Source organism: Cnephaeus nilssonii, assembly GCF_951640355.1.
Source record: "Cnephaeus nilssonii genome assembly, chromosome: 2".
In the NCBI taxonomy this organism is placed as follows: domain Eukaryota; kingdom Metazoa; phylum Chordata; class Mammalia; order Chiroptera; family Vespertilionidae; genus Cnephaeus; species Cnephaeus nilssonii.
Genome location: NC_137073.1, coordinates 62320816 through 62346145, shown reverse-complemented (window position 1 = coordinate 62346145; position 25330 = coordinate 62320816). Strand labels below are relative to the sequence as shown.

At 40.0% G+C, this 25330-nt stretch overlaps 1 protein-coding gene across 7 annotated transcripts in view; it reads right to left on the bottom strand.

Annotated features, from left to right (window-relative positions):
* Positions 1 to 25330, bottom strand: part of KIAA0825 — a 366280-nt gene that overhangs the window by 105909 nt on the left and 235041 nt on the right. Inside the window, exon 21 of one of the 7 annotated variants that reach the window (XM_079798898.1) lies at positions 9549 to 10039. The exons of the other annotated variants lie outside the window; for them this stretch is intronic. Coding sequence (XP_079655024.1) covers positions 10009 to 10039 — 31 coding nt within the window. The 3' untranslated portion in view covers positions 9549 to 10008. Of the gene's footprint in view, positions 1 to 9548; positions 10040 to 25330 lie in introns of those variants that run through there. 7 annotated transcript variants of the gene reach the window in all.

Here is a 25330-nt window from a genome sequence, read left to right as displayed (position 1 = left end):
AAATGCACTTAGCAAATTTAAATCTATTATTAGTCACACTTTGTGGATTGCAGTGCAAAAAGGAGAAAAGAAATTAGCTTTTTAAGAATGTTCATATATAAAACAGGTTCTAGTAAGAACCATCTTATAAAATCTTGTTACGGTTCAGAAGCACTGTCAGTCTTTATAACAGCAGGGAATTGTCCAGGTTTAAAAGTCTTTCCAAAATAGTGCTGGAGATCTCTAATTTCAAATTATAAGTTTCTGAAGTCAGAATATATTCAACATGAGTACATTCCTTATTTACAGAAATATAGGACAGCACAAGATAGACAGAGTTAATTTGGTCTCTGCTGCTTACTCTGATCTCTCTCCTTGAATGAGGAGGTGTTTGTAGTTCACGCTGGTGCTATACCTGCCTTTAATGTGATTTCAATTACAGTGAGAGAACTCAACAGCATTAAGCCGGTATGATTTGTCACTCACTATGTAAAAGGACTTTCGATGGGCAATTTTGCAAAGGAAATCAACAGCAAGAATTAGGTAGGTGCTTTTACTATAAAATAAAAATACTAAAAAATCAAGCTTCCATTTTCAAGTTAAGTAAAATGTTGTATTTTTGTTTTAATTATACATTTTCCTATCTCATCTTATAATAATACTCAGAATATTTGATAATAGCACAATTCAGTTTTAAAATAGCGTATAACACTTTTGTAATATTACTGAATACATAGGGATGCAGCTTTAATCCTTAAGCATTATTAAATTAAATTATTATCTGAGATGATTAACATAAGTATTTATCTATGAAAAGAAGTAGAATCACCCAGAGGAAATGGGAAAGGTTAACTGTATGTACAAATTAATACTGGTAGATGGACAGGTTAAGAAAGGAAAGACCAACATGGTCACCTGTAAAATAATATTCTATGCAGCCTAAACAGGGCAGGTTTAAAAAAAAAATAGTACAAGGGAATTACTAAAAAAGGTATTTTACCATAAATTTCCACTTTTACTGCTCATATTAACACTTAATATTGCCTTCATATGGTTTTGTTTTGCTTTTGTAGCTGTCTGCAGCTTCCATTTGTTGAATGATTTGAGTACACTTTTATCCTGCCGGGATCCAGTTAGTAGTTTATATATAGGCTCAACTCTGCCAACATTAAACTAATCTCCAAAATATGTACCCTCTTACTTCAGGTCAAGATGGCGGCGTAGGTTAACACAGTACTCAGAACCTTCCACAACCACATCAAAATTACAACTAAACTGCAGAACAACCATCATTCAGAACCACCTGAAATCTGGCTGAAAGGAAGTCCTACAACCAGGGAATGAAAGAATTCACATCAAGACTAGTAAAGAGGGGTGGAGACATGGAAAGGGCTAGTCCCACACCCACATGTGAGGGATAAAACTTGGGCGGTATATCTTGGCTGCAGAGGTCTTCTTCTGAGGAGCAAGGGGTCCCAGCCCCACACTAGGCCTTCCAGCCCAGGGTTACAGTGCCAGGAAGAGAAGTCCCCATAACTGTGGAATATGGGAATTAACAGAGGGGGGAGGGAAAAATAAGAGTAGATTTCATGGTGAATGTTAGGTTTTCACTTGATCTTTAAGGAGGTAATAAATGGGAAATAGGTGTGAAGGGCTTCCTAAGTAAGGGTAAGAATGTAAGCATGAGAACCAGGGGATTGGGAGATGATTTCCCCAACAAAGGTGCTTTGATTCTGTCCAAAGGGAGACTCAACCTTCTTTCTCTGTGGTGTTATGAGGACTCCATCCCAGACCTAGTTTAGAGTTACTATGTTCTGCATAAATGGACACTGGGGAACATATTAGAGGAGGTTTCCCTTGGCCCTTGGGATAGAAACATTATTGCTGAATTATACACTGAGTGGCCAGATTATTATGATCTCTGAACGCATAATAATCTGGCCACTCAGTGTATATCCTATATAATAAAAGGCTAATATGCAAACTGTCCCCTCGACCAGCAGGCAGGCCGGCCAACTGCCCATGTCCCCTCCCCCTCGCCAGACTGGCTGGACCCCACCCATGCACGAATTCATGTACCGGGCCTCTAATACACACACACACACACACACACACACACACACACACACACACACACACACACAGAGTGGCCAGATTATTATCAGAGATCATAATACTCTGGCCACTCAGTGTACATAGGGCTCATACATGTTCAGTTTTCAGGAAAATTTTGGTGAGTTCTAGGCCACTAGGTACTTTAGAAACCTTGAAATACAAAAAGTAAGATAATCCAATCAAAGAAAATAACATAGGAAAATCACCTTGTCTTTCTCATCCAGCTGCAGTAATACTAATAGCCTCTGGCTCATTTTCCCCCCTTCAATTCCAGTACACAAGTCTTCAAACATATTTTTCTTTCAATGGTCTGTCATATTGGCCCCTTTCCCTCCACCTCCACTGCTGTCACTTGAATGTAGGCCCCCATCACTTCTTTTCCAGAGAACTTGACTTTTTACTTCATTCTTTCCCACTTAAGATCCATTTTTTCCTTACGTATGCCAGAATATGAGTCCTGTGCTTGGCACTCTATTCCCACTCCGTATGTTTTCTACATGGGTGATTATTTGCTCCCATTTCTTCAACAATGACCTGCACACTAACAACTCCCAAATTTATGTTTTAGTCCTGACCTTTCTCCTGAGTTGCCAACAGGAAACTCAATGCATCCCCCACTTGTTCTCTTTTCTCCAATATGTCTCCTCTTATAATGCCATTACCTAGCTCTTAGTAGATCAAGCTACAAGCATTTCATATCTTTTTGTTCTCCACAATTGCTCACGGTATTTTACTGATTCTTCCTCCAGTGCTTTCCCAAATTGCTCTTTTCACGCTGCTGTACTGCAGGGATCCCAGTCCTCAGTAATCTCTAGTTTAGTCTTCTGTTTCCCAGGCCTGTCGTACCTCCATCTAGACAATCCTCTGATTTGCCAGGAGAGCATAATAAGAAGTCTCCAGTGCCTTTCCAAAGCATAGGTTATAGGGATTTGGGCTCCTTGAATCCACTTGACATTTGCAGTCTTACTTCCAACCACACTGCCTATGTTTCCTAATTTCTCACCATGATAAACCACACCCTCTATTTTGAAACAGTGCCAAGTTTATCCACATCTCTGTGCCTTTCTTTGCGAATGCAATGTCCTCAGTCCAGCATATGCCTTCCCTTGTTTCTAGCAGGCTAACTCCTAGAACTCCTTTCATTCAATCTCACAAGTCATCTCTCCTATGCAATTTTTTTCTCTTTGCACCCAAACTGAATTAATTGATTGCTCATCTGCATTCTGATAACACATTAAGGACACATAGCAATGTGTCCTGACCAGTTTTTAGGACCATTAACTATTGTGTGGTCAAAGCACAAAGCTGGTTCAATGAGTAGACTAGGAGTTCCACTGTTAAAATATGAGTTTTGACTCCTCCAGTGCCTAGCACAATCTTTGGCACCTGATAGTCACTTAATACATGTGTGTGGAATGAACAAATGGATCAACTGTGTGGAATAATCAAGGTCTACTATGGCATTGCTTTTCTACATCAAAGTTAATTTTGTAGGGATGGCAATTGAAGAACTCTTTTTCACATTGTCTATTCCTTTCCCAATAACATTTCTTCTTTGTTTTTCAAGACTCAGAGACAGGGCTCTGTGCCTCACGTAGGTCATAAATAACCTTTATTTGCATTTATATCCACTTCTGAAACTTCACTATTTCCCCTACTTCTGCCTCTTCTACCTGTATGACATTTCTAAGTACATCTCTCTTCAACTTAGAAACTCAAATGCTCTGCATTTCAGGCAGATTGTGTACTCCTTTGCATTCTCCTAGATCCACACCATTGTATGACATGACTCATTACACACGCACTCTCTCTTATGCACCCACACAACTAGCATATTTTTTCTAAAGATGAAACCACATGAAACTGACAATAGTCAAAGTTTTGGACCTACAAAAATGGCCATTTCATGTGGTTCAACTTAATTATAAACTTTCTGAAAGCAAGCTATTATGTCATAAAAGTTTCTGGTTTTTTTTTCTTGGGTACAATTCAATGCAGACAGTATGCCAGGGGTTTTCAAAGTGAGGTCTGTGGACCTTTATGGGCTCTGAAGAGCCTTTTCAGGGTCCATAAAAATCAAAACAATTTTCGTAATAATACTGAAGTATGATTTGCCTTTTCACAGTGTTGAAATGTGCGCTCATGGCGCAAAAGCAGTGTTGAGTAAAATGACTGTGCCTTCCTACAAACCAACGCAGAAGCACCACTCCCCACTGGTGCTCGCTGTGCTCTCCACTGCCACGCACTTGTATTAAAAAACAAAACAGAACGAAACCAATGCCAGTCCGACTTAGGGACACCTGTGAGGAGGCCGTTAAAATGATCAATTTTATTAAATCAAGACCCTTGACTACACAGTGTTTAACATTCTGTGTGATGAGAGAGAGAGAGCACACACACAGCACTTCCACTGCACACCAGAGTACAGTGATCGTCTAGAGGAGGCTGACCTGGCCACCTTGGTCATGCAATACCACTTTTACTTGAAAGAACGATTGATAGGTATATGGTAGATAGTTTCTCAAAAACGGACAAAGTGAGACAGCCAGTTCAAGAAAAGCAACTGACAATATTTGTTGCCAATGACAAAACTCAAACATTCAAGCACAATCAGAATTTTTGAAAAATTGTGTTTGCCACCACAAACTTGACAGCTTCCTAATATTTCATGATTTTTCTTATGAGATCACAGGTGATATCAACAATTATACATTTTTACATTATATAATGAAATGTATCAACATTTGAAAATCTGTACAACTCAGTGAACCAGTATTTTCCAAATGAACAATACATGAGGTTACTACATGTTACATGGTAAAAGATCCATTCAAAGTCCAAGACATGGTTTCAGATTCCCCACTGCAGCTAACCTTTAAGAAGCCACCACTTGGTGAGTTTTGGGGCAGTATTAAAAAGAATAGCCTCAATTATCTTAGTGGAAATAAAAGTATCCCTACAAATCTGTGTAAGACCAGATTTCCCCACATTTACTTCAAAGCAAAGCCACTTATCAAAACATATTCAATGCAGAAGCAGATATAAGAATCTGGCTGTATTAATCCAGACATTAATGAGATTTGAAAAAATATAAAGCAATGGTATTTCTATCATTTTTTTTGTTGTTTCAGAAAAATATATTTTCATAAAACATATTATTTATGTCAATATGTAAAAGACTTGTTACTTTCAAGTGAACTAACAAATACTTTAAGCACATCTCAGTTTTAATTTCTAACATGGTAAATATTAATAGATATAATCTACATAAACAAAAGTTCTTCGACATCCTCAGTAATATCTAAGAACAGAAAAGAGTCCAGACGATCAAAAAATTTGGGAGCCCCCCCCCAAAAAAAAATTTGGGAGCCACTGCAATAGATGCTTAACATATGACTGGTGAGTTAGTGCATCAATGGAATAATACAAAAGAAACAAGGAAGGTTGTGATTGTATAAGCCTCATATATGAATAGGGGTTCACTTTTGTGGGCTGCCTCAAATACTTGGCTGTTACCAAAGTGAATGAGGACTAAATCCTACTCAATTTCAGAAAGCAATGAGGTGTTCCATCAGAGACATGTCAACTGAAGCTGTCTTAAATGGAAGCAGGATTAATTATTCTTAAAATTTCCAAATAAAAAAGGACTCACAGAGAAAATGCCTCCCTCACTTTCCACTGGTTCCAAATACCAGAGAAGGTTTTTAACAACTACTGTTGGGCTTCCCTTACATCACTTTAGAAAACGTGACTTATGAAGACTACCACGCAGCATGTTCCGGGGAGGCTGGATCGCAACCGCACAATACTGGAAAGTGGCCAGTCGACCAGCACTGGGGCTGTGCTGTCCAACACAGGTCCTCCGGGCGGGCGGGTGTGGGAAATGTATGGCCGAGGAACACTCCAGCAGCTGCCGCACAGGGAAGTGAAGTGGGGCGACCACCAGAGGAGGGGGCAAGAGCAACACTTCAAAGGAGCACTGAATTACAATGTCAAGAACATGTGGCGAAGTTGTTGACTGCCCAGAACCCGCAGCAGTGACGACTGGTCTGCGATGCCACAAAGAGAAACAGAGTGGCTCTTTTTGAGCGAAGGCATTGGGCCAAAAGAGACTAAGAGGCAAACAGCAGCTGCAGCCCCTATCAAAGGAGAATCTTTATAACATATTCTATGAGAAAAGGGTTGGTGGTCATGTTCTGCTTATCTATTCAGCCACACCTGCACAGATAGACACCAGAAGCCCAATTTCAAAAAATGAAGCACTCTGATGAATAAATGGCACATAATTCCTCAGTAAGCATCTTTTTCTTTTTTTCCCTGAGAGTTCCCTTCACGCTTTATTTATGCCTCTTTTGTCATAAATTGCTTTTAGCCTGGCAGTCTAGTTATATTTGTGCATACCTGCTTCTTCTTCTAAACTTATTAGAGATAGTTCAGTCATGTCATATTAATAATCAACCTGTGCCATGTACATAGTGGGTGCTCAATAAATACTTGTTGAATAAATTAAGTCTAAAATTAGAAAGTTTCATTAATATTGTGAAACTGTCAAGAAAAACCTGCTGTCATATCTTTATTCATCTATTGGTCCATCCAACAAATATTTATCAAGCCCCTATCAATGCAAGGTTAACATACTAGATGATAATGATGTTAAGATGAAATAGCCATGGAAAATGAAGAGAGTTGGGGAAAAGCAGGATCAAGTTCATAAACATTATATGCAAGGAGAAGAAAATACCAAAACTCCAAGGATGAATAGGATGTTGTGCATATAAAATAGGTGTAGTTGGTAGAGAATACAGAAAAATGTGCCAGAGCACATGGTGTGCTCATTTATCGAGACTATTCAAGTCCACAGCTAGAAGCAACATAACTCAACTGAGAAAAAGCTTACTTTGGAATTCTCAAGAACTCAGAAGCTTCATGTCTCATATAGGGAATATAAAGAACAATTTCCAGGTGGTAAGATTAGTTAACATTGGCATATATAACAGAACTAGAGGCCCGGTGCACGAAATTCATGCATGGGGGGGTGTCCCTTAGCCCAGCCTGCACCCTCTCCAATCTGGGACCCCTCGGGGGCAGTCGGACATCCCTCTCACAATCCAGGACTGCTGGCTCCCAACTGCTCACCTGCCTGCCTTCCTGATGGCCCCTAACTGCTTCTGCCTGCCAGCCTGATCACACCCTAACCACTCCCCTGCCAGCCTGATTGATGCCTAACTGCTCCCCTGCCAGCCTGTTTGCCCCTAACTGCCCTCCCCTGCAGGCCTGGTCACCCCTAACTTTCCTCCCCTGCAGGCCTGGTCATCGCTAACTGCCCTCCCCTGCAGGCTAGGTCCCCCCCAACTGCCCTTCCCTGCAGGCCTGGTCACCTCCAACTTCCCTCCTCTGGCAGCCTGGTCACCCCTAACTGCCCTCCCCTGCAGGCTTGATCACCCCCAACTGCTCTCCCTTGCAGGCCTGGTCCCTCCCAACTGCCCTCCCCTGCTGGCCTGATCACCCACAACTGCCCTCCCTTGCAGGCCTGGTCCCTCTCAACTGCCCTCCCCTGCTGGCCATTTGTGGTGGCCATCTTGTGTCCACATGGGGGCAGGATCTTTGACCACATGGGGGCAGCCACCTTGTGTGTTGGAGTGATGGTCAATCTGCATATTACTCTTTTATTAGATAGGATAGAGGCCTGGTGCATGGGTGGGGGCCAGCTGGTTTGCCCTGAAGGGTGTCCCGGATCAGGGTGGGGGTTCCCTTGGGGTGTGGGGTGGCCTGGGCGAGGGGCCTGTGGTGGTTTTCAGGCTGGCCACACCCCTCAGTGACCCAAGCAGAGACCCTGGTATCTGGAGTTTATTTATCTTCTATAATTGAAACTTTGTAGCCTGGAGCTGAGCCAAGCCTCCTGCTCACTCCGTGGCTGCAGCCATTTCTGTTGGAATTTATTTATCTTCTATAATTGAAACTTTGTACCCTTGAGTGGAGGCCTGGGCCCGCCAGGGTGTGTGGAAAGCTTGGCTTCCTACATCGCCAGGGAAACCCAAGCCTCCCTCCTGCTCACTCTGTGGCTGCAGCCATCTTGGTTGGGGTTAATTTGCATACTCACTCCCGATTGGCTGGTGGGTGTGACTGGTGGGCGTGGCTGGTGGGTGTAGCAGAGTGATGGTTAATTTGCATATTACTCTTTTATTAGATAGGATGATAGGGTTGCAAACTTCCCTTTTTGAGTTTTTTGGGGTTTTTTTCTAGCATCTGATGTAAAAACTCAGAAATGCCAGAATTACAAGAAGGAATGGGATGGAGCATGGAATACCACTTAAAAGTGGTCTGGGTTTCACTTGTTTGATTTTGGGAAAGTCACACCCCTCTGGGCCACATTTTCAGGGCTTCACCTTTAAGGGGTTAAAATCAAGTAATATTCAGATGTTGTCATCCATGCCATGCAATTTTATATAATTTCCTGTCAGACCCTGTGCTTCACTTGGGCCTCCATTTAGGCAGCCTGCACAATGGCTCTCAATGGTCCCTGTTGTCTGGTATTCACATCTTTGTACCACCACAAGTAGTTAGGAACTGACTTCTGTACAGCCATATATACAACCAACACAAGGTTATTAATATGATATGACTGAACTAGCTCTCTCACCCTTAGAAACTGTTGAACGATCATTTAGGAGCCTTTCAGTCATATGAATGTCAGTGAAAAAAATGTAACAGGGTTTATCAGCAATATGTCAATTTAATTAGTTTTATTACACCAAAGATTATTTATTGGCATTGTCACATAATCATGTAAATTTACATGTATTCTTTTATTTCAACAAAATAATTCTTGAGTATATATTGTTCTAGGCACTGGCTGGTTGATACATCACTAAATGAAGAGGCAAAGTTCCTGTCCTTAGAGCTCACAGAAAGGAAGTGACATATAAGTGATTCCCACATTACATGACAGTTATAATGAGGCTGGTCAGGTATGGTTCTTTTGCATGTTAAGAGCCAGAAAGCCCATCTCAAATCAACTTTAAAAAACTCATTAGTTAAGATAACAGAGAAGCAACAGAACTTTGAAGCATAACAGGGGGTCATTCTCTTGATTTCAGTTTAGCTTTCTTTGGGTTGGCTCCATCTTCAGACGATTCCCCCTTGCAGAAAAAGGGAGCTCATGAGTTTCATGCACCTTTTCTGTACAACAGAAGAGAAATCAAAAGCCTTAGAATGCAGTGTTATTGGCCCTGATTAGGCTGGTGTGGATCACGTGCTCATTTCTGAACCAATTTCAGAGGCTAAGGGGATCAAGTGCCCCAATTGGCTCAGTCTTCAGCACACTCCCCTGTACCTGAGGCACATAGGTGTGGGAGGAGAGATCCCCCAAAGCAGACACAGGGTACGCTTGCCTCAGAAAGAAGAAAGTGATGCTAGCCTGCTAAAACAGCACATGTCCACTAACTAGGGATACACATGCTTGACAACATGTTCAAGAAAGTGTCTTTGAGCACATTGTGGAGATTGATGATGCACTAGCATTTCTCAAGATTAAAAGCACGTTGACAAGAAGCTTCCAATTTAGAAAGGGGGATAGGAAGATATGTAGATAAAACCCGAAGTCCTCCTTTGTCCTTTGGAGAGTTGTTGGAACAGAGTTCCTTGCCTATTGTGGCTTTGAAGTGGATCCCAAAGGAAGGGTGGGCTGGACCTATCAGCCCTGATACAATCTCATCAGAACCTAAAGTAATGAGAGTTTTTCCTTACTTTGGAATGACCTTTAAACATCTATATTATCTTGTTCTAAAAAAATATGTGAAGAAATAATGGTGCCTACCTTAAATTCAGGGCCTAGCACACAGTTGGCACTCAAGAAATCTTGGTTGAATTCGTTGATGAATAAATGTCTGAATGGACAAATGCTATGGCAACATGTTAATGGGTAATAGATGAGATTCCCGTGGACCTGTAATGTCAATTTAAAAGCCATCACTAAACCTTGTCTACGACTAGTTGTTCCTCTACAGGTTCATTCGGAGCCACCTTGCTCCCTCAGGTAGCCCTCCGGGGCCCATCAGTAGCATCATTTGCACAGCTCGCATTGTGTGTAATGAATGCCAATCTGGCATCCACCACACCTTCAGCCTTTCAGCATCAAACAAAGTGCAGCTTCCCCCACAGAGCATCCTGATTAAACAAATTAACTATGGCGCTGCCTGCAAATACGCACACTAGAGTGCAGGAAATGAACAGATACAATGGCCAAGTCTGTATTTAATTTTAATTAAATTTCATTCTGTAGCTCAATTAATCCACATCTCCAAATGTCAGCAGGACTGAGGCAAATGGAATGACATCTGCTGCACCGCACAGGACCATAAAACCTTCACTGCATGCAAGGTCTCTGGAAGCGCACCAGGAAAAATGAAATATCTTTATTAAGTGTGTAGTAAGGTATAGATGTCTAACTCGGAGTCTAATGAAATAACATAAACTGGGAAGGAAAATTAGACCAAGAATGTGAGTGGTTACGGGCATGGCAAATATTATTGTTCAATATCCTGCCTTGTGTTATTTATTGTTTTAAAGTTACTTTTGGCTTTATAGCCGTTTCCTTTAATATTTACCTAGTGGGCTTCCCAAATGCCCAGGTTGTTTTTGTTTTTTAACTGACAGAGATTTCTTTCCTGAGAAAAGACGATTGATGAAGTAAAGGTGATCTTTCTACACAGAATATGAAAAAGACTACATTTGCTATGCATGGCCATTTGTCATGGGAAGTCAGAGAGGTAGCAGAAAGAGTGTGAGGTTTGACAAGCCTAGATGACAATTTTTGTTCTGCCACTTATATATCAGATTAGAAAGGTTCAAGAAAACTCCAGCCATTATTAATTAGTGAGGTTGTTCTCTGCTTGACAATGACTAGTTTGGGGAAATGCCTGTGTAGTATTTTTAGAAAATATCAATGTGAACATTATTTTAGATGAGAAAAAATAGATGAATCTTATTAAAATAAATTTGTTCAGCATTATGTGCCAGATACTGTGGTAGACCTGGAAAGGGAAATGCAGTAATTAATAAGACATGGGCCCTTCTTTGGAGAAGGGAGAGAAACAAGTAAAAATAACTATAATAAAATGTGACTAATTTATATCAAAGAGAGGTGCCCAGATAATTAGACCAGCCAGCACTTGAGGAATGTAGAAAGCCTGGGGATGGGTGCTTGCCTCCTTTAAGATGTCTCAAAAGGATGACTGACATTTGAACAAATAAATAGCAGGAAATAAATAGATGGAAAAGCATGTACAAAAAAAGTGTGGGGAAAGTAGTTTGTTTTCTAGTTGTTATTTCAGACTTTCTTTTCTACTTCTCATAAATCTGACTTTATTATTCTAGCTCTTTTTTATATGCCTATATGAAATTTTAACTCTCTTCTAATTTCACATTTTGATTTAAATTATGTGCTTACTCAAAATAATATAATGCATTAAGAAAGATCAGATTTGTCTATCAAAATAGAAGGTTGAATGAACTGGAAGGCTAAACTTCAATATATTAATTAAAAACTTACAGATAACAGAATTAAAACTTTTGACTGACAAATTCATCAAGAAAATTTTTCTAGTTCTGCTATGCTATGATATTGAATTTTAAAATCAGTATAAAGATATCACACTGACAAATGTGATAAAAATGTACAGGATGTAGCAATTAGCTTTGAACTATCTTATGATCCTACCTAGTGAATTGCTAAGTGATTCCTAGCTTATTAATGAATTTGAAACAGAAATAAATAATATGCCACTAATTCAGTCAGGTTTAAAGTTGACTTTATTTCTGCTAGAAAGACAATGAGACATATTGATATTATTATAGTCCAAATAAGTAAAAGCAAAGAATTGAAGTTGTAAAAACACTTTCCTTGAGTTAATGAGTTAAATTGCCCTAATAATTAATCTTAATGTATAATGGGAATAAGTACATTAAAGCATTTCTGGTTGCAACATTTCACAATTTGTTTGCATTGATTTCTAAGTATCTTATATACAAACTAGAGGCCCAGTGCATGATTGAATCATGCACATGTAGGGTCCCCTACACGCTTTCGCTTTCAATCACGGGGGAGCTGGGTGCCTGTCCGCTGGTGCACCAGGCCTTTCAGAAGCCTCCAGCACGGCGGAGGCTTCTGAAAGGTCTGGTGCCTGAGTGGACAGGCACCCAGCTCCCACGCTTTTGCTTTCTATCGCAGGAGAGCTGGGTATCTGTCCGCTGGTGCACCAGGCCTTTTAGAAGCCTCCGGCGCGGCGAAGGCTTCTGAAAGGCCTGGTGCCTGAGCGGACAGGCACCCAGCTCCCACACTTTTGCTTTTGATCGCTGGTGCACCAGGCCTTTCAGAAGCCTCCAGCGCGGCGGAGGCTTCTGAAAGGCCTGGTGCCTGAGTGGACAGGCACCCAGCTCCCACGCTTTTGCTTCCGATCGCGGGGGAGCTGGGTGCCTGAGCGGACAGGCACCCAGCTCCCCTGCTTTTGATGGTCCGGGGTGGGACGTGAGCTCGCTGCCCCAGAGGCCCCTTCTGTGCCGCAGCACAGCCATGGCGCAGACGCTAAGCTCGAGCTGCCGCTGGCGACGCGAGCTCAGCGTCCTGCCGGCCCAATCGGCCACCCCGGCCACCCCGAGTCCCACCCCCCCGCGCCTCCTGGCCAATCGCGGGCATAGCGAAGGTACGGTCAATTTGCATATTTGTCTATTATTAGGTAGGACTAGAGGCCCAGTGCACGAATTTATGCATGGGTGGGGTCTGGTGGCCCGGCCCGATCAGGCCTGTTGGTAGCAGCAGACAGTGGGAGGTTGGCCGGCCGGCCCCACCCCCGATTGGGGTAAAGGGGGTGATTGGGAGTGGGGCTGGCCGGGGGAGGGGCTGCGGGTCAATCATGGTGGTGGGGGCCCATCGGGGCGGGGACGGCTGGGGGGAGGGGCTTCAGGAGGTTGGGTGGCTGGCCCATAATTGGGCAGGTTCACTGGCTGCAATGGGTGTCATAGCAACTGGTCCGTTCTGGTCACTACAGCGTTCTGGTTGCTGGCTTTTTATATACACTGAGTGGCCAGATTATTATGATCTCTGGACGCATAATAATCTGGCCACTCAGTGTATAGCCTATATAATAAAAGGCTAATATGCAAATTGTCCCCTTGACCAGGAGTTCGACCAGCAGGCAGGCCGGCCAACCACCCATGTCCCCTCCCCCTGGCCAGGCTGGCCGGACCCACCTATGCACGAATTCATGCACCGGGCCTCATATATATATATATATATATATATATATATATATATACACACACACACACACACACACACACACACACACACACACACAGAGACACACTGAGTGGCCAGATTATTATGCGTTCAGAGATCATAATAATCTGGCCACTCAGTGTATATAGATTAGGTAAAAAAAGTTGAAATTTAGAAACACTAACCTATACTATTGAATGTTTGCTATATTTTTCAAGAATCCAGGAAAGATAATGTCTAATCGTGAAGTTATATAATTCTATCAAGGATTTTAAAAAATTATTGACACTAATTTCGATTGTTTAGGTGAGCTTTTTTTTATAGTCAAGGATCCCGAGTTTAGAGCTTCATCAAAGTTTCTTGTAGCACTGAGGGTCCAGGAATTTAGGCAACTCATATTTATGATAGTATGTTGTAGGTGAAAATAAGTTTTATGTTAAGTAATCTTGAATGATCACTACTTCTTAAGTCAGATTTTTGATAGTAAATGATGTTAAAATATACCTTTATAGTGAAAGTCAGATATGCATAAATGACAAATTTGCATTTTCTTAAATTATCTGAACAATTTCCTCAGTTTTCAATTTTGTTCTCACACATGTGGGCCTCTGATTGGGAAGTCACTCCATAAATTATAGATTTCCCTATCTTTTACCCTTAGTTTTTCTCTAAGATGGAAATCAAATGGTCACATAATATAAATTAGCTATTTCAATACTATTCCTTTATTTTTATCAAAATGAAATATAACATGCTGCCCTGTCAGAACTATACACATTAGCCTAAGCCACTTAAAGGTTAGGTTTAATGAACCACCTATATTTTAGGTAATTAATGATGATAAAGTATTAACAATAAGCTCTAAAAAATTTACCGAATTTTCTACTCATATATTCTTAAATAAGTACTATTTACATATTAAATGGCATAATATCTAAGTAAGCTGCTCAGGAGATACCAAGAGACTCACATGAACTACAAAAATCTCAAAAAGAGATCAGCAAACTTTAGTGCGAAAAAGCAAATTTTAGAGAGGTTTGAACATCTACTTCCTGGTCTTGATTTTGCCCTCTACCAGACTCATTGCTAGACAATGCATTCAAACTCAAAGAACAGTGCAGGGATGAGTGTGGCACAATATGTATAATAGCATGGAAAGAGTAGGGTTTTACATGGAATATTGTAATGGTATAGAGTTACAAATATTAAAAATGGGCTAGACCTTAGAAATCACCACAGACCAACTATATCACCCATCATTCCTCCTCCCTTTCCTTTTTAAATTTCCTATCCTATTTTATTGATCTTACTCCATCATATCCCTTCCCTCTGCTTTCTGTCCTTACCCTTCTTTCCTCTTCCTTCTTCCCACCTTCCTTTGTATACCATTCCCCACTGAATGCCCATCCTTTGCTAGGCATCATGCTGGATACCAAGGGAAGCTCATTAGAATCAGTTACCTGTCTTCAAAGAGCATATAACCATCTTTATAGGAGAGCCAGCACCTAAACAAGTGATTGTCCTGCAGTGTGATATTTATAATGGAAGTGAAGGGAAGCTGAGGAAGGGCACCTAAATTAGCTGGCTCTCTGGATGAGTAATTTCTGGGATGTATTTTTTTTTTTTACATACAAAACTCATGCTCTCAACTTTATTTATAAAAGTGTGGTTGAAGTAACATAGTCTGTGTATCTATTTCACACTGTGTAGTGATAGACAACTGATAAAAACTTTAACTGGAATATCACAAAATTTTAAAAAACCAATGGCAGATTATTAACTAGCTCTTTTTATATACAGAATCGGTAAGTACATATATCTTTAAATATAAGTATGTACACACACACACACACACACACACACACACACACATCTTTAATTGCTACCTTAAGTAAAAAGCTTGAAATCCTATCATAAGTGCTCAAGAATAAGGAAGTTGCATAGTTCCCTCCCTTGGTTAATTTGGGGAGAAGTCCAATATTTCAGGAGATTCAGGTTCATCTTGATTTATGTGTTAACTGAGGGGAAAAGAAACACAATCTCAGAATTTTAGAATTAATACAAGAAATTAATATCATTGCAAGAATCAGCAACCACATCTGCTCATTCACATCCCAAGGACGTGAGAAAAGTGCAGAGTGGCAGCATACACACATCAGCCCTTTGGGAATGATAGAAAGCAGTGGCCTACTGGTGGCTGAAACAAGGTCAGGGACAACCTGGAGAGACACCGCAAACCTCAGGCTCCTGTGCTTCTGTGGCTGATGGGTGGGGAGCCTGAGATACATCTTAAAGCATGAGGAGGACTATCTAGGAAAAATGGACAAATGTGTACCAGGCAGGGAGGAAACCATGAATGGAGACCCAGGGAACAGAAAGCATCAGACAATATCTGTATGAGAAACTCAGACTGCACAGCCTCATCTGGTGGCCTGGGGAGTGACAGGATTAATTTTATATTTTAGAATGTCATGCTGGCAGCAGAATGGAAGGTGGATTTAAGAAGAATAAAACGAGTTCTGAAAAACAGTTGGGGACATTTTTTACCAGATTCCAGGTGAGGGATGAGTAATGCCTGGTGATCATAAAATAAAGAACATTAAACAACATGCTTGGTGGATTCAGAATCAAACCCCAGGTTTCTCTACTCGCAGTCCAGAACTCTCTCCACTATACCAGAAATACAGTTTCTTATCCTGTGGTGAAACGAAAACATTTTTGTTGTAGCCTCTGTAAATCCATAAAGGATAACGATTTGGGGATGACCAGATTAGCAAGCTCTGGGAACTCAGCTGCAATTTTTTTTTATGAGGAGCAATTCACTATTAATTTACCATGAGTATTTGGCACAGCATGCTTATCTCTTGCCCATATAGATGTGCCATTTGAGGGGGAAGGAGAATGCCAACCAGAGCCTTTGATGTTATATTCACTGTTATCAGATATTTGGAATCCATGTGAATATAAGCCTCTTATTTCCACCATAAAGGGTGAAGGCCTTCTCCTGGTATAATTTCTTTATGCATAACATCTCAGTGCTGCCACTTCTGATGCCCAAATAGCTGCTCCATCACCTCCCTACCCCCCACTGCTGGTACCACTGCAACATTTCAGGTAATGAGGTAAGAGCACACTTGAGTTCTTTATATGCCAAGATGAGAAAAATTAATTTTCAGTGCTAAAAAGATGAGACTGCTGGTGCAGACAGTCACTAACCACCACCAGCTGCTCCATAGATTTGGAGTTTGGAAAAGGGAGCCCATTTCAAAATCAATAACCTAACTCCAGGACATGAGAAAACAAGCTACATCCGTGTTATGAGCAAGATGATGTCCAAACCATACTAAACATTGTATCATTATACAAAAATATTGACAATTCAGTTTGTGCACACACTATCCTTCTAAATATCTCAATGTAGAGAGAAAGCCATAAATGACAAAAATATTGTTTACTTTAGTAGATGAATAAATAGAGTTAAAGTAGGCATTTATGGGATTCATATACAAGACAACAGGTTTACTAGAGAATGGGGTCATTTGTTGTTGGTGGGGGAGAATGTGAAATCTTAACTACATATAATCGTCCTGAATTCCAATAGAAAGTCAAGTGATCACACACACACACACACACACACACACACACACACACACACACGCCATACCCAAAAGCTTTTCCTTGTACTTTATGTCATTTAGAGTACAGAAATATTAATTTTCTAAAAGGTGGCATGAATGAAGAGTATCCTATATAATAAAGAGCTAATATGCTAATTAGACCAGACGGTGGAACAACCTTCCAGACGACCTTCCAGAATGACCAGTGGGTGGGGGGCGGGGCCAAGAGGCAGCCGGGGCTGCAAGGGTCGAGCCCCTTGCACGAATTTCGTGCATTGGGCCTCTAGTGAAAATATAATTCCTTAAATCAAATTGCCTCTCCCTCTCAACTACATGGGTCCAGAACAACAGTTCTCAACTTGGGCTGCACATGAGAATCGCCTGGGAGGCTAATGCCCAAGGCCCCATCCTGGAACCAGGAAGTCAGAATCTCAACCTCAGCACTATTGACAATCTAGGCCAGATAATTCTCTGTTGTAAGGGCTGCCTTGTGCATTGTAGGATGTTTATCAGTATTCCTGGCTTCTATCAATTACATGCCAGTAGCAATCCCTTCTGCTCCAGTTGTGACAACCCAAACTGTCTGCTAACATTGACAATTGTCCCCGATTGGGGGGAGGGGCGGCAAATTAGCCCTTATCCAGAACCACTGTTTTAAGGGGGAAATCCCCCTTGTCCTCTCCTGGTGACTCTTAGCAGCTGCTATGTGGACACCTCCCTGTGGTCTCCATGGTTTCCTATGTTGCTCTCTTTAAAACTGCCTGTCCTCACCTTGTTCCATGTTCTCCCTACCTTCTACCTCTGACATAGGATTCTATCAAGAAGTCTTCCCCAGTGATCCCACCCACCCTGACTTCCTCTTCCTTCCGTCATCTCAGTACGTCTGCCACCAGAATGTGAGCAAGCGGCACCCCGAATATTTTTGTCTCTTCTGGTGGAGGACATTCTAAATCAGACTGTAATCCACTGAAGGAATGAAGGCACTGTCTGCTTAATTTAGAATCATAGACTTTGTTTTAACCAGTTAACTGCCGCGTCCAAAACGGAAACCATCCCCATACGCCATGATATTTTGAATTTAATTTAAAAAATCAATTTGCAATGAATATTATAAAAATAAATATATTACTCACAATTTGGGTGTTCTTGAATATTTTCAGTTGAAAATTCTCATGAAAAATGATTTTAAAATTGGTCTATAGACACTTATGGCAGGCAAATGGTTAAAACGAAAGGTTTTAAAATATCATCTTATTGCGCTTCTTGACTTTACCAGGCAATATATAAGACAGAGTCAGATACAACTTAATACAATATTATATCTCCCAATTAAAATTCCAGTTGGATACTTTTTAAGGAATTCAAACTTACTTTAAAATTTATATGGAGGAATAGCCACACACAGATAAGTACACCTTAGAAAAGAAGGACTTGCCCTGCCAGATATTAAGCCACACAATAAAGCCATAATAATAAAAGTCATACCGAACATACACAGAAATAGCCCAAGTGAAGAATGGAACAGAATACAGACCTCAGAGACAGACTCATGCACGTATGTGAATTTACTCTACATGAATAAAGTAGAACCACAAATCAATTTTAGCACAGCAGAGGAAATTATCAACTAGGAAATTTTATTCAGCTAATCCTTTTGATATGAAATATTTAAATTCAGTTACCGTTTGATTTTCTCAAATAATTTCAACTCTTAATTTTTGTTTTGTCAGTTTCATCCTCAAAACCAAATTGCTTTTCAGCTGGTTGCTTCATAAAATGCAACCTGCCACTTTATTGTAAGAAATGTTTGTAGGAATGTCCAGTGACAAGCAAATAACTTTGACTTAATTTTTAAATGTGTAGCCAGTTTCAAGGTAAACAATTGTGTAGTTAAAAGAAAAGGAAATAATAAGGACTATTTCCAGATGAAAATATAAAAAGTACAGAGTACAAAAGTGACACAAGGTGTAAAAATTCTGGGGGTGGAGAGAGGGCGTGTAAAATGCAGAAGAAAGCACCTGAAATAGAAGCTAAGAAAAGCCACAAAATAAAACGATTCTCAAGAAAGCAGAAGAATGCAATAATTACCCCCAGAGGATCGAAGCTTCAAGGAAATAGTGTAAACATTCAAGACTAAAAGGCAGGAGTAGGAAGAAATTCTAAAATCAGAGACTTTATCTTTAAATCTGAGCTGAATGGTTACTACATTAAAAAACTTTTATTACATTTTGGATGTGTAATAACACTGCTCTTGATTTATTGAGTATCTTTATGCTAGTGATTCCAAAGTGCCCTGAAAATATCTTGTGACAGTTATTATTTCCTTTTAACAGGTGGAGAAATTGAGGTTATGTAGAACTTATGTGACTTGTTCATTGGCACAATTAATCAATAATAATGCTGAAAATGGAATTTCAATTTCTCTGCTATCCAGTGTAGAGATTGTTTTTCATCTCATGTTAAATGATCCATAATTAACTCACTATAGGAATAAAGTAGAATCTTAAAGAATAATTAGGAAAGTCATGCCTTGGTTAAGATTTATGCTTATGTTGTATAACTAATAAAAGCATTAAGATACCCAAATACTTAAATATTTTTTTAGAAAAACTTGTTATTTAAATAAGACCAATTGGAGACATGGCAAAATTTCAATAGCAATTAGCAAATTCAAATATGTTTTAACTTAAACATTTAAAATCTATTTTTTATTCTCTAATAATTTATTTAATTGTCTTCTTAATGAGTTCCTGGAAAGTCCAATTAGTATTTTAAAAATAATTGCTTCCAAACTAGAAAATAACTTGATGCATAGCTTATGCCTTTTTAAGCTTAACACATCTTTTTGATGTAATAAACAGTCACAAGAAGAGAGTGGTTACCAATTAAACACAAATATGATTACTGAACACCTAAATTGGCACCACAGAAATACTCTTCTGATGTTCTAAGTGTTTATGGAATCTAATGATGATATATTTTTAAGTAAGGGATCTATCTAGTTATTCAATTATATACTGACTACAAAGAATTGATCCTTTGCTGATTGAACAGTCTACTGATGCATAATTATTCATCTGGATCTGACATAAACAGAAAACAGTGACATTGAAAACTACCCTCCCAAGTAAACTTATATCATAAAATATATATGAAAATTACACATTTGAGCTGAATTCCCTATGATAAATTAATGAGACATGAATCACCAGTCACTTTCCCATTTGATATTTTTCTCTTCTCAGACCTTTCATGTTCTTAAATTTTTATAGTTTCCCAATATCTAATTATAACTGACTTGTCTTTAATAAAGGTGTCACCTTGAAAGAATTATGTTCTGAAATTATAGAAAGATACTAGCATGTTTGAAAAGTCCACCAACATCTTTGCCTATGTCATCCCACTGTGAGTTGGTCCAAATAATAATTATACCTTAACACACTGTGTTAGAAAGATGCCACCACACAGAATCCTCTCTGTTCTAATGACCACAGTGTGCTTAGCCTGGACCAGTCATCCTGCAGACAACGCATTAGCTTCTTTTAGACATGATCTATTTAGTGCCATTTTTATAGCAAAAATTCATCAGTGCCCCCCTCCCTTCATTTCTATTGAATATTAAGTAAGTACAAACTTGTAGCTTTTCATTCGATTCTATCCACAATCTGGATTTAATACAACTTTCCAGTGTCAATATGCACCAGTCAATTTTGAGTTGTTATTCTTTAAATACATCTTGCCTATTTTTTGAACCTTTGCTTGCAAAGCTATCCTATATAATAAAGAGGTAATATGCAAATTGATCCTTACGCTGTTGCACAAGATGGCCACTCCCATGTGGTCAAAAATGGCCTCCACAAGATGGCTGGCAGGGGAGGGTAGTTGTGGGTGACCAGGCCTGCAGGGGAGGGCAGTTAGGGGTGACCAGGCTGGCAGGGGAGGGCAGTTAGGGGCGACCAGGCCTGCAGGAGAGGGAAGTTGGGGGGGACCAGGCCTACAGGGGAGGGCAGTTGAGGGCAACCGGGCCAGCAGGGGAGGGCAGTTGGGGGTTACCGGCCAGCAGGGGAGGGCAGTTGGTGTCGATCAGGCTGACAGGGGAGTGGTTAGGGGGTGATCAGGCTGGCAGGCAGGCGAGCGGTTGGGAACCAGCAGTCCTGGATTGTGAGAGGAATGTCTGACTGCCGGTTTAGGCCCGATCCCTCTGGACATCCTCTGAGGGTTCCCAGATTGGAGAGGGTACAGGCTGGGCTGAGGGACAACGCCCCCCCCTCCAGTGCATGAATTTTGTGCACTGGGCCTCTAGTGTTCCAATAATAGCTCCTCAAATGGTCCACCTTAAATGTTACCTTCTCTGTGCAGTATTCCTTGATCAACCCATTCATCTCTCATCTCTCCCATTTCCCCTGCTCCAGCTCCCCCCCGCAACTCTGTAGAAACATTTCATGATTTTTACTAAATGTATCATGTGTTAATTCCTGTATGGCTGATTGTGTACAAGTTTTGGTTTCTCTTGCTGGACTGTGAGAGTCCTGAGGAAGGTCTCTATCCTGGCATGCTGGTGTTTCACACTCACTGGGTGCTCAAAACATATTTGTTAAATGAATGAATACAGGAGAAGAAAAAAAAATTAGAGGTATTACACAAGATAGTCAAATTGGTAAAGTAAATAAAATCAAAAGCTGTACATGTTATTTACATGAACTTATAGCTCAGTCTGGGTATTGAAATAATTATTTACTTCTCCAAAGAAAAGAAGATAATTTTAGAAGATAATAAACATATTTAAGGCAGGAATTTTTGTTTATTTTATCCACTGATATATCCCAAGTACTTAAAGCAATGTCAGACATATAGTAGGCCTTTAATAAATATTCATTGAATGAACAAATAAATACCAAAAATTGTTATTTTAAAATATGTTCTGGCTTTTATATGTTCTTTAAACTTATACTCACCATCCATTTCCTAACATTCCAGTTAAAAAAATATAGTCCAATTTCATTTTCTTAAATATATCTGCTAATGTCTCTATCTGAGATATTAAGAAAAATACAAAACTACACACATTGAGCATGAGGTTCGAATACTGAAATACTTTATTGGAAAGAGAGAGGCCATTGAACTTTTTTGAGCAGATAATTTGGTTTCAGGTTGTCAATGATGAAGAGAACTATTATCTATATGTTGACCTTATGAAAGGATTGAACTCAGGTTTGTCAGCATGTTAAACTTCTCTAGCTCTTGCCCAAGTAGAACTGAGCTGAGAGGGTTATGAAGACTGAAGAGTCCATTAGGTAATGACTAGTCATGCCAGAGCCCATCCACTTTTGATCCATTTCTCATAGCTCCCAGATAAAGCAGCCCTGTAATCATAGGCTTAGCCTTCCTAAACACAGCACAGAGAGCCACAATCAGAAAGAGTAAAGAAAACGTGAAGCCGGGGCTGAGGTGGGGGGTTAGTCTATCCTGCAACTTCTGAAGGAAACTTTTCAAATAAAACACTGCAGAGGTCACATGTCAGCCAACACCAGAGCAAACCCACAGCAATTCAGAAAGCAAAGATGAAGACTATAATCAAATTCTGCTACCTGAGCGGCACATTGCCTAATGAACTGATAGCAAAACACAAACCCCTAATCAAGAAGCTGGAATGCTATTAAGGACAAGGGTAGATCAAGTGCAGTGTCAACATGGCTACAAAGTCAAACCAAGCAAAATATTGAATGCTGACAACATTAATTTGTTTCTTTTCTTTCTTTCTGATTAACAGACTTGGACAAAGTGGCATATCAAGGCTCATGAACACCATACGTGTGTGTGTGTGTGTGTGTGTGTGTGTGTGTGTGTGTGCATACATATACAGTATGTGTGTGTGCATGATGTATATTAACTACAGCTTGTTATTCAAAATTCTGTTCAGATAAATTTTTCAATAAGCCTTTAATAATTGCCACCCCCACCTCCTATAGGCCCTTGCTCCTTGATATGTGATATATACATACAGTGACCAAACACCATGAGTAATATCTGTGTAAGTGTCAGTCTCCCACTTGGGACTGTAGGCTCTCTGAGGCCAGGGACAGGTCCTACTCACCTCTGCATCCCATAGTACTGGCACCTAGTGGTGCTTCACAAATCACAGAGAGAAAAACACAAAAACTGACCTAGACAGCACTTGGTTGAAATCCTAGCTCCATCTGTGGAGGCCAGCGGCCTGATGCTATGGTTAATATAGCACATAGCAGGGAAATTGACAACTCTTTGTCCTGCTTCACCCATGACTCTGACCCCTAAAGCATGGCAGCCAGTCCCACATGTCCCTATGCCAGTGATGGGCAACCTTTTGAGCTTGGTGTGTCAAACTTCGCCAAAAAACTGAGCATAACTCGGGTAGCGTGTCACTTTGAGGAAAAAACATTATTTCGCAAATGTTTCATTCTCAGGAGCAGCAAATGTTTCATCCTTGGCATGCAGCCGCCTCAGCGGCCACGTGTCATCAGAAATGGCTACGCGTGTCAGTGCTGACATGCGTGTCATAGGTTCGCCATCACTGCCCTATGCTCACCTCACACCTGGAGTTCCAGGATTTCATTTGTCCAGAATAAGAGTTGGCACAGGCCCCAATTTTACTAGCCTTGTATGCTCTAGAAAATAACTTACTTTCTCTGAGCCTCAGTTTCCTCATATGTTAGATGAGAATAATAATGCTTATACTTTGAATGGTTATCATGAAGATGAAATGAGATCATGTATATAAACCCTCTGCCATCAGCTCCTGGAACATAGAAGACCCTGAATAAATGGTAACTATTACAAAACCATTTCTACCAATATCACCTCTAGCTATAAATATACAGGTCAGTCTTCAGATGACCTCTGGCTAGAATGCTAACACACACCAGTCTTTGCAGACACATCCAAACCAAGGTCTGCAATGTTGTCTTGAAATATAAAAGGCAACTAGCACATAATTAGATGCTTAAATGCAAACAAACATTCTTTCCTAAATCCTGGCATGCCAGATTTTATACCTTCACTAATTATCACTTTATGAATAAAAATGGGGAAAAATTCAGCTGCTGGATCTTCCTTCTGTTTGGAAAATAAGTATAATTATTCTGAAGCCTCGAGATATATGCTCAACAGCTTATTTGTCCAATCAAGACTTTAAAAAAATTTACTATATGTTCATACAAGCCTATATTACTCCTGTTGAAATTTCAAGTGCTGAGAAATGATGAACTAAAATAAGGCACTTTTCTCTCTCCAAAATATATTTAGAAGCCAAAGAAAATTATTATATTAAGAACAGCTTCATTCTGAACATCTTAATGAAAAACTGTGAAATATCTGCTTCCCACTCACCAAATTTCTGGAAAGGTGTGCTAAATTTAAACATTTCATAGTCATCACTAAGTTATAAATTTTAGAAATTATCTTATTGGTGGTGCCAGGCCAAATGGCAACTTTGCCTGTCACTGTGCTCCTGGAGTTACTACTCCAGGAACCCCTCAGACATCTATGTCCTTGGGGGCACTACACCACATGGAGCCTCCTGAGAATGGTCCTACTCACTCATAAGTTCAGTTTTATCAATTTTAACCCAGATCACAAAGAGGAAGGTTTAAAGGACACAACCACCTTCACATTCTTTGTGAAGGCTGTTTCTGAAGAAAAATGGCTAAAAACAATTGAGTTAGCCCAACTCTATTTTCACCCAACGATTTTTAGAAGGGGAACGTAAAATGAGGGAAATTGGGAGAGCTCTAGCTGGAAGCAGGAAATGAAGCAGTGAGCCCAGGGATGGGCAGTTTGGAGCATTTCTCTAAGTCTTTAATTGTCAAACATCCCCCGCTCAGATTTTTTTCTCTTGTCTCTGATTTACATTAATTTCCTAATAATAAAAAGTATTTAAAATAGAATTGGGGCTTCTCTCAAGGGAAAAAATATAAAAATTAAAATATCAATTCCAAATAGAGTTTCAGGCATATTTACAGGATAGTTTTAAGAAAAGGATTATGGCTAAAGAATATAGACACTGTAAGAAAAATTTGAGTTGGAGAAATCAGGTGTCTATTTAGCTAATCTGAATAGAGATATTTATTAATCTGTAGAGCTCTAGCTCCAAGTCTTTTTGATGCACACCTATTTGAGTAGAAATTTAGCTCAAAACCTGGGATGCTTTCCTATTTTCTCTTTGGTTTTATCTGTCCACAAACAAATACACATATGTTTGAAATGTGAAAATAGCTTAAATTCTGTACCAGCTTTTATAAAAATAATGGAAACTTTTATAAAAACAGCTTTAAACACTCTGTTTGCCAAGTGAAACAACATGCCAATT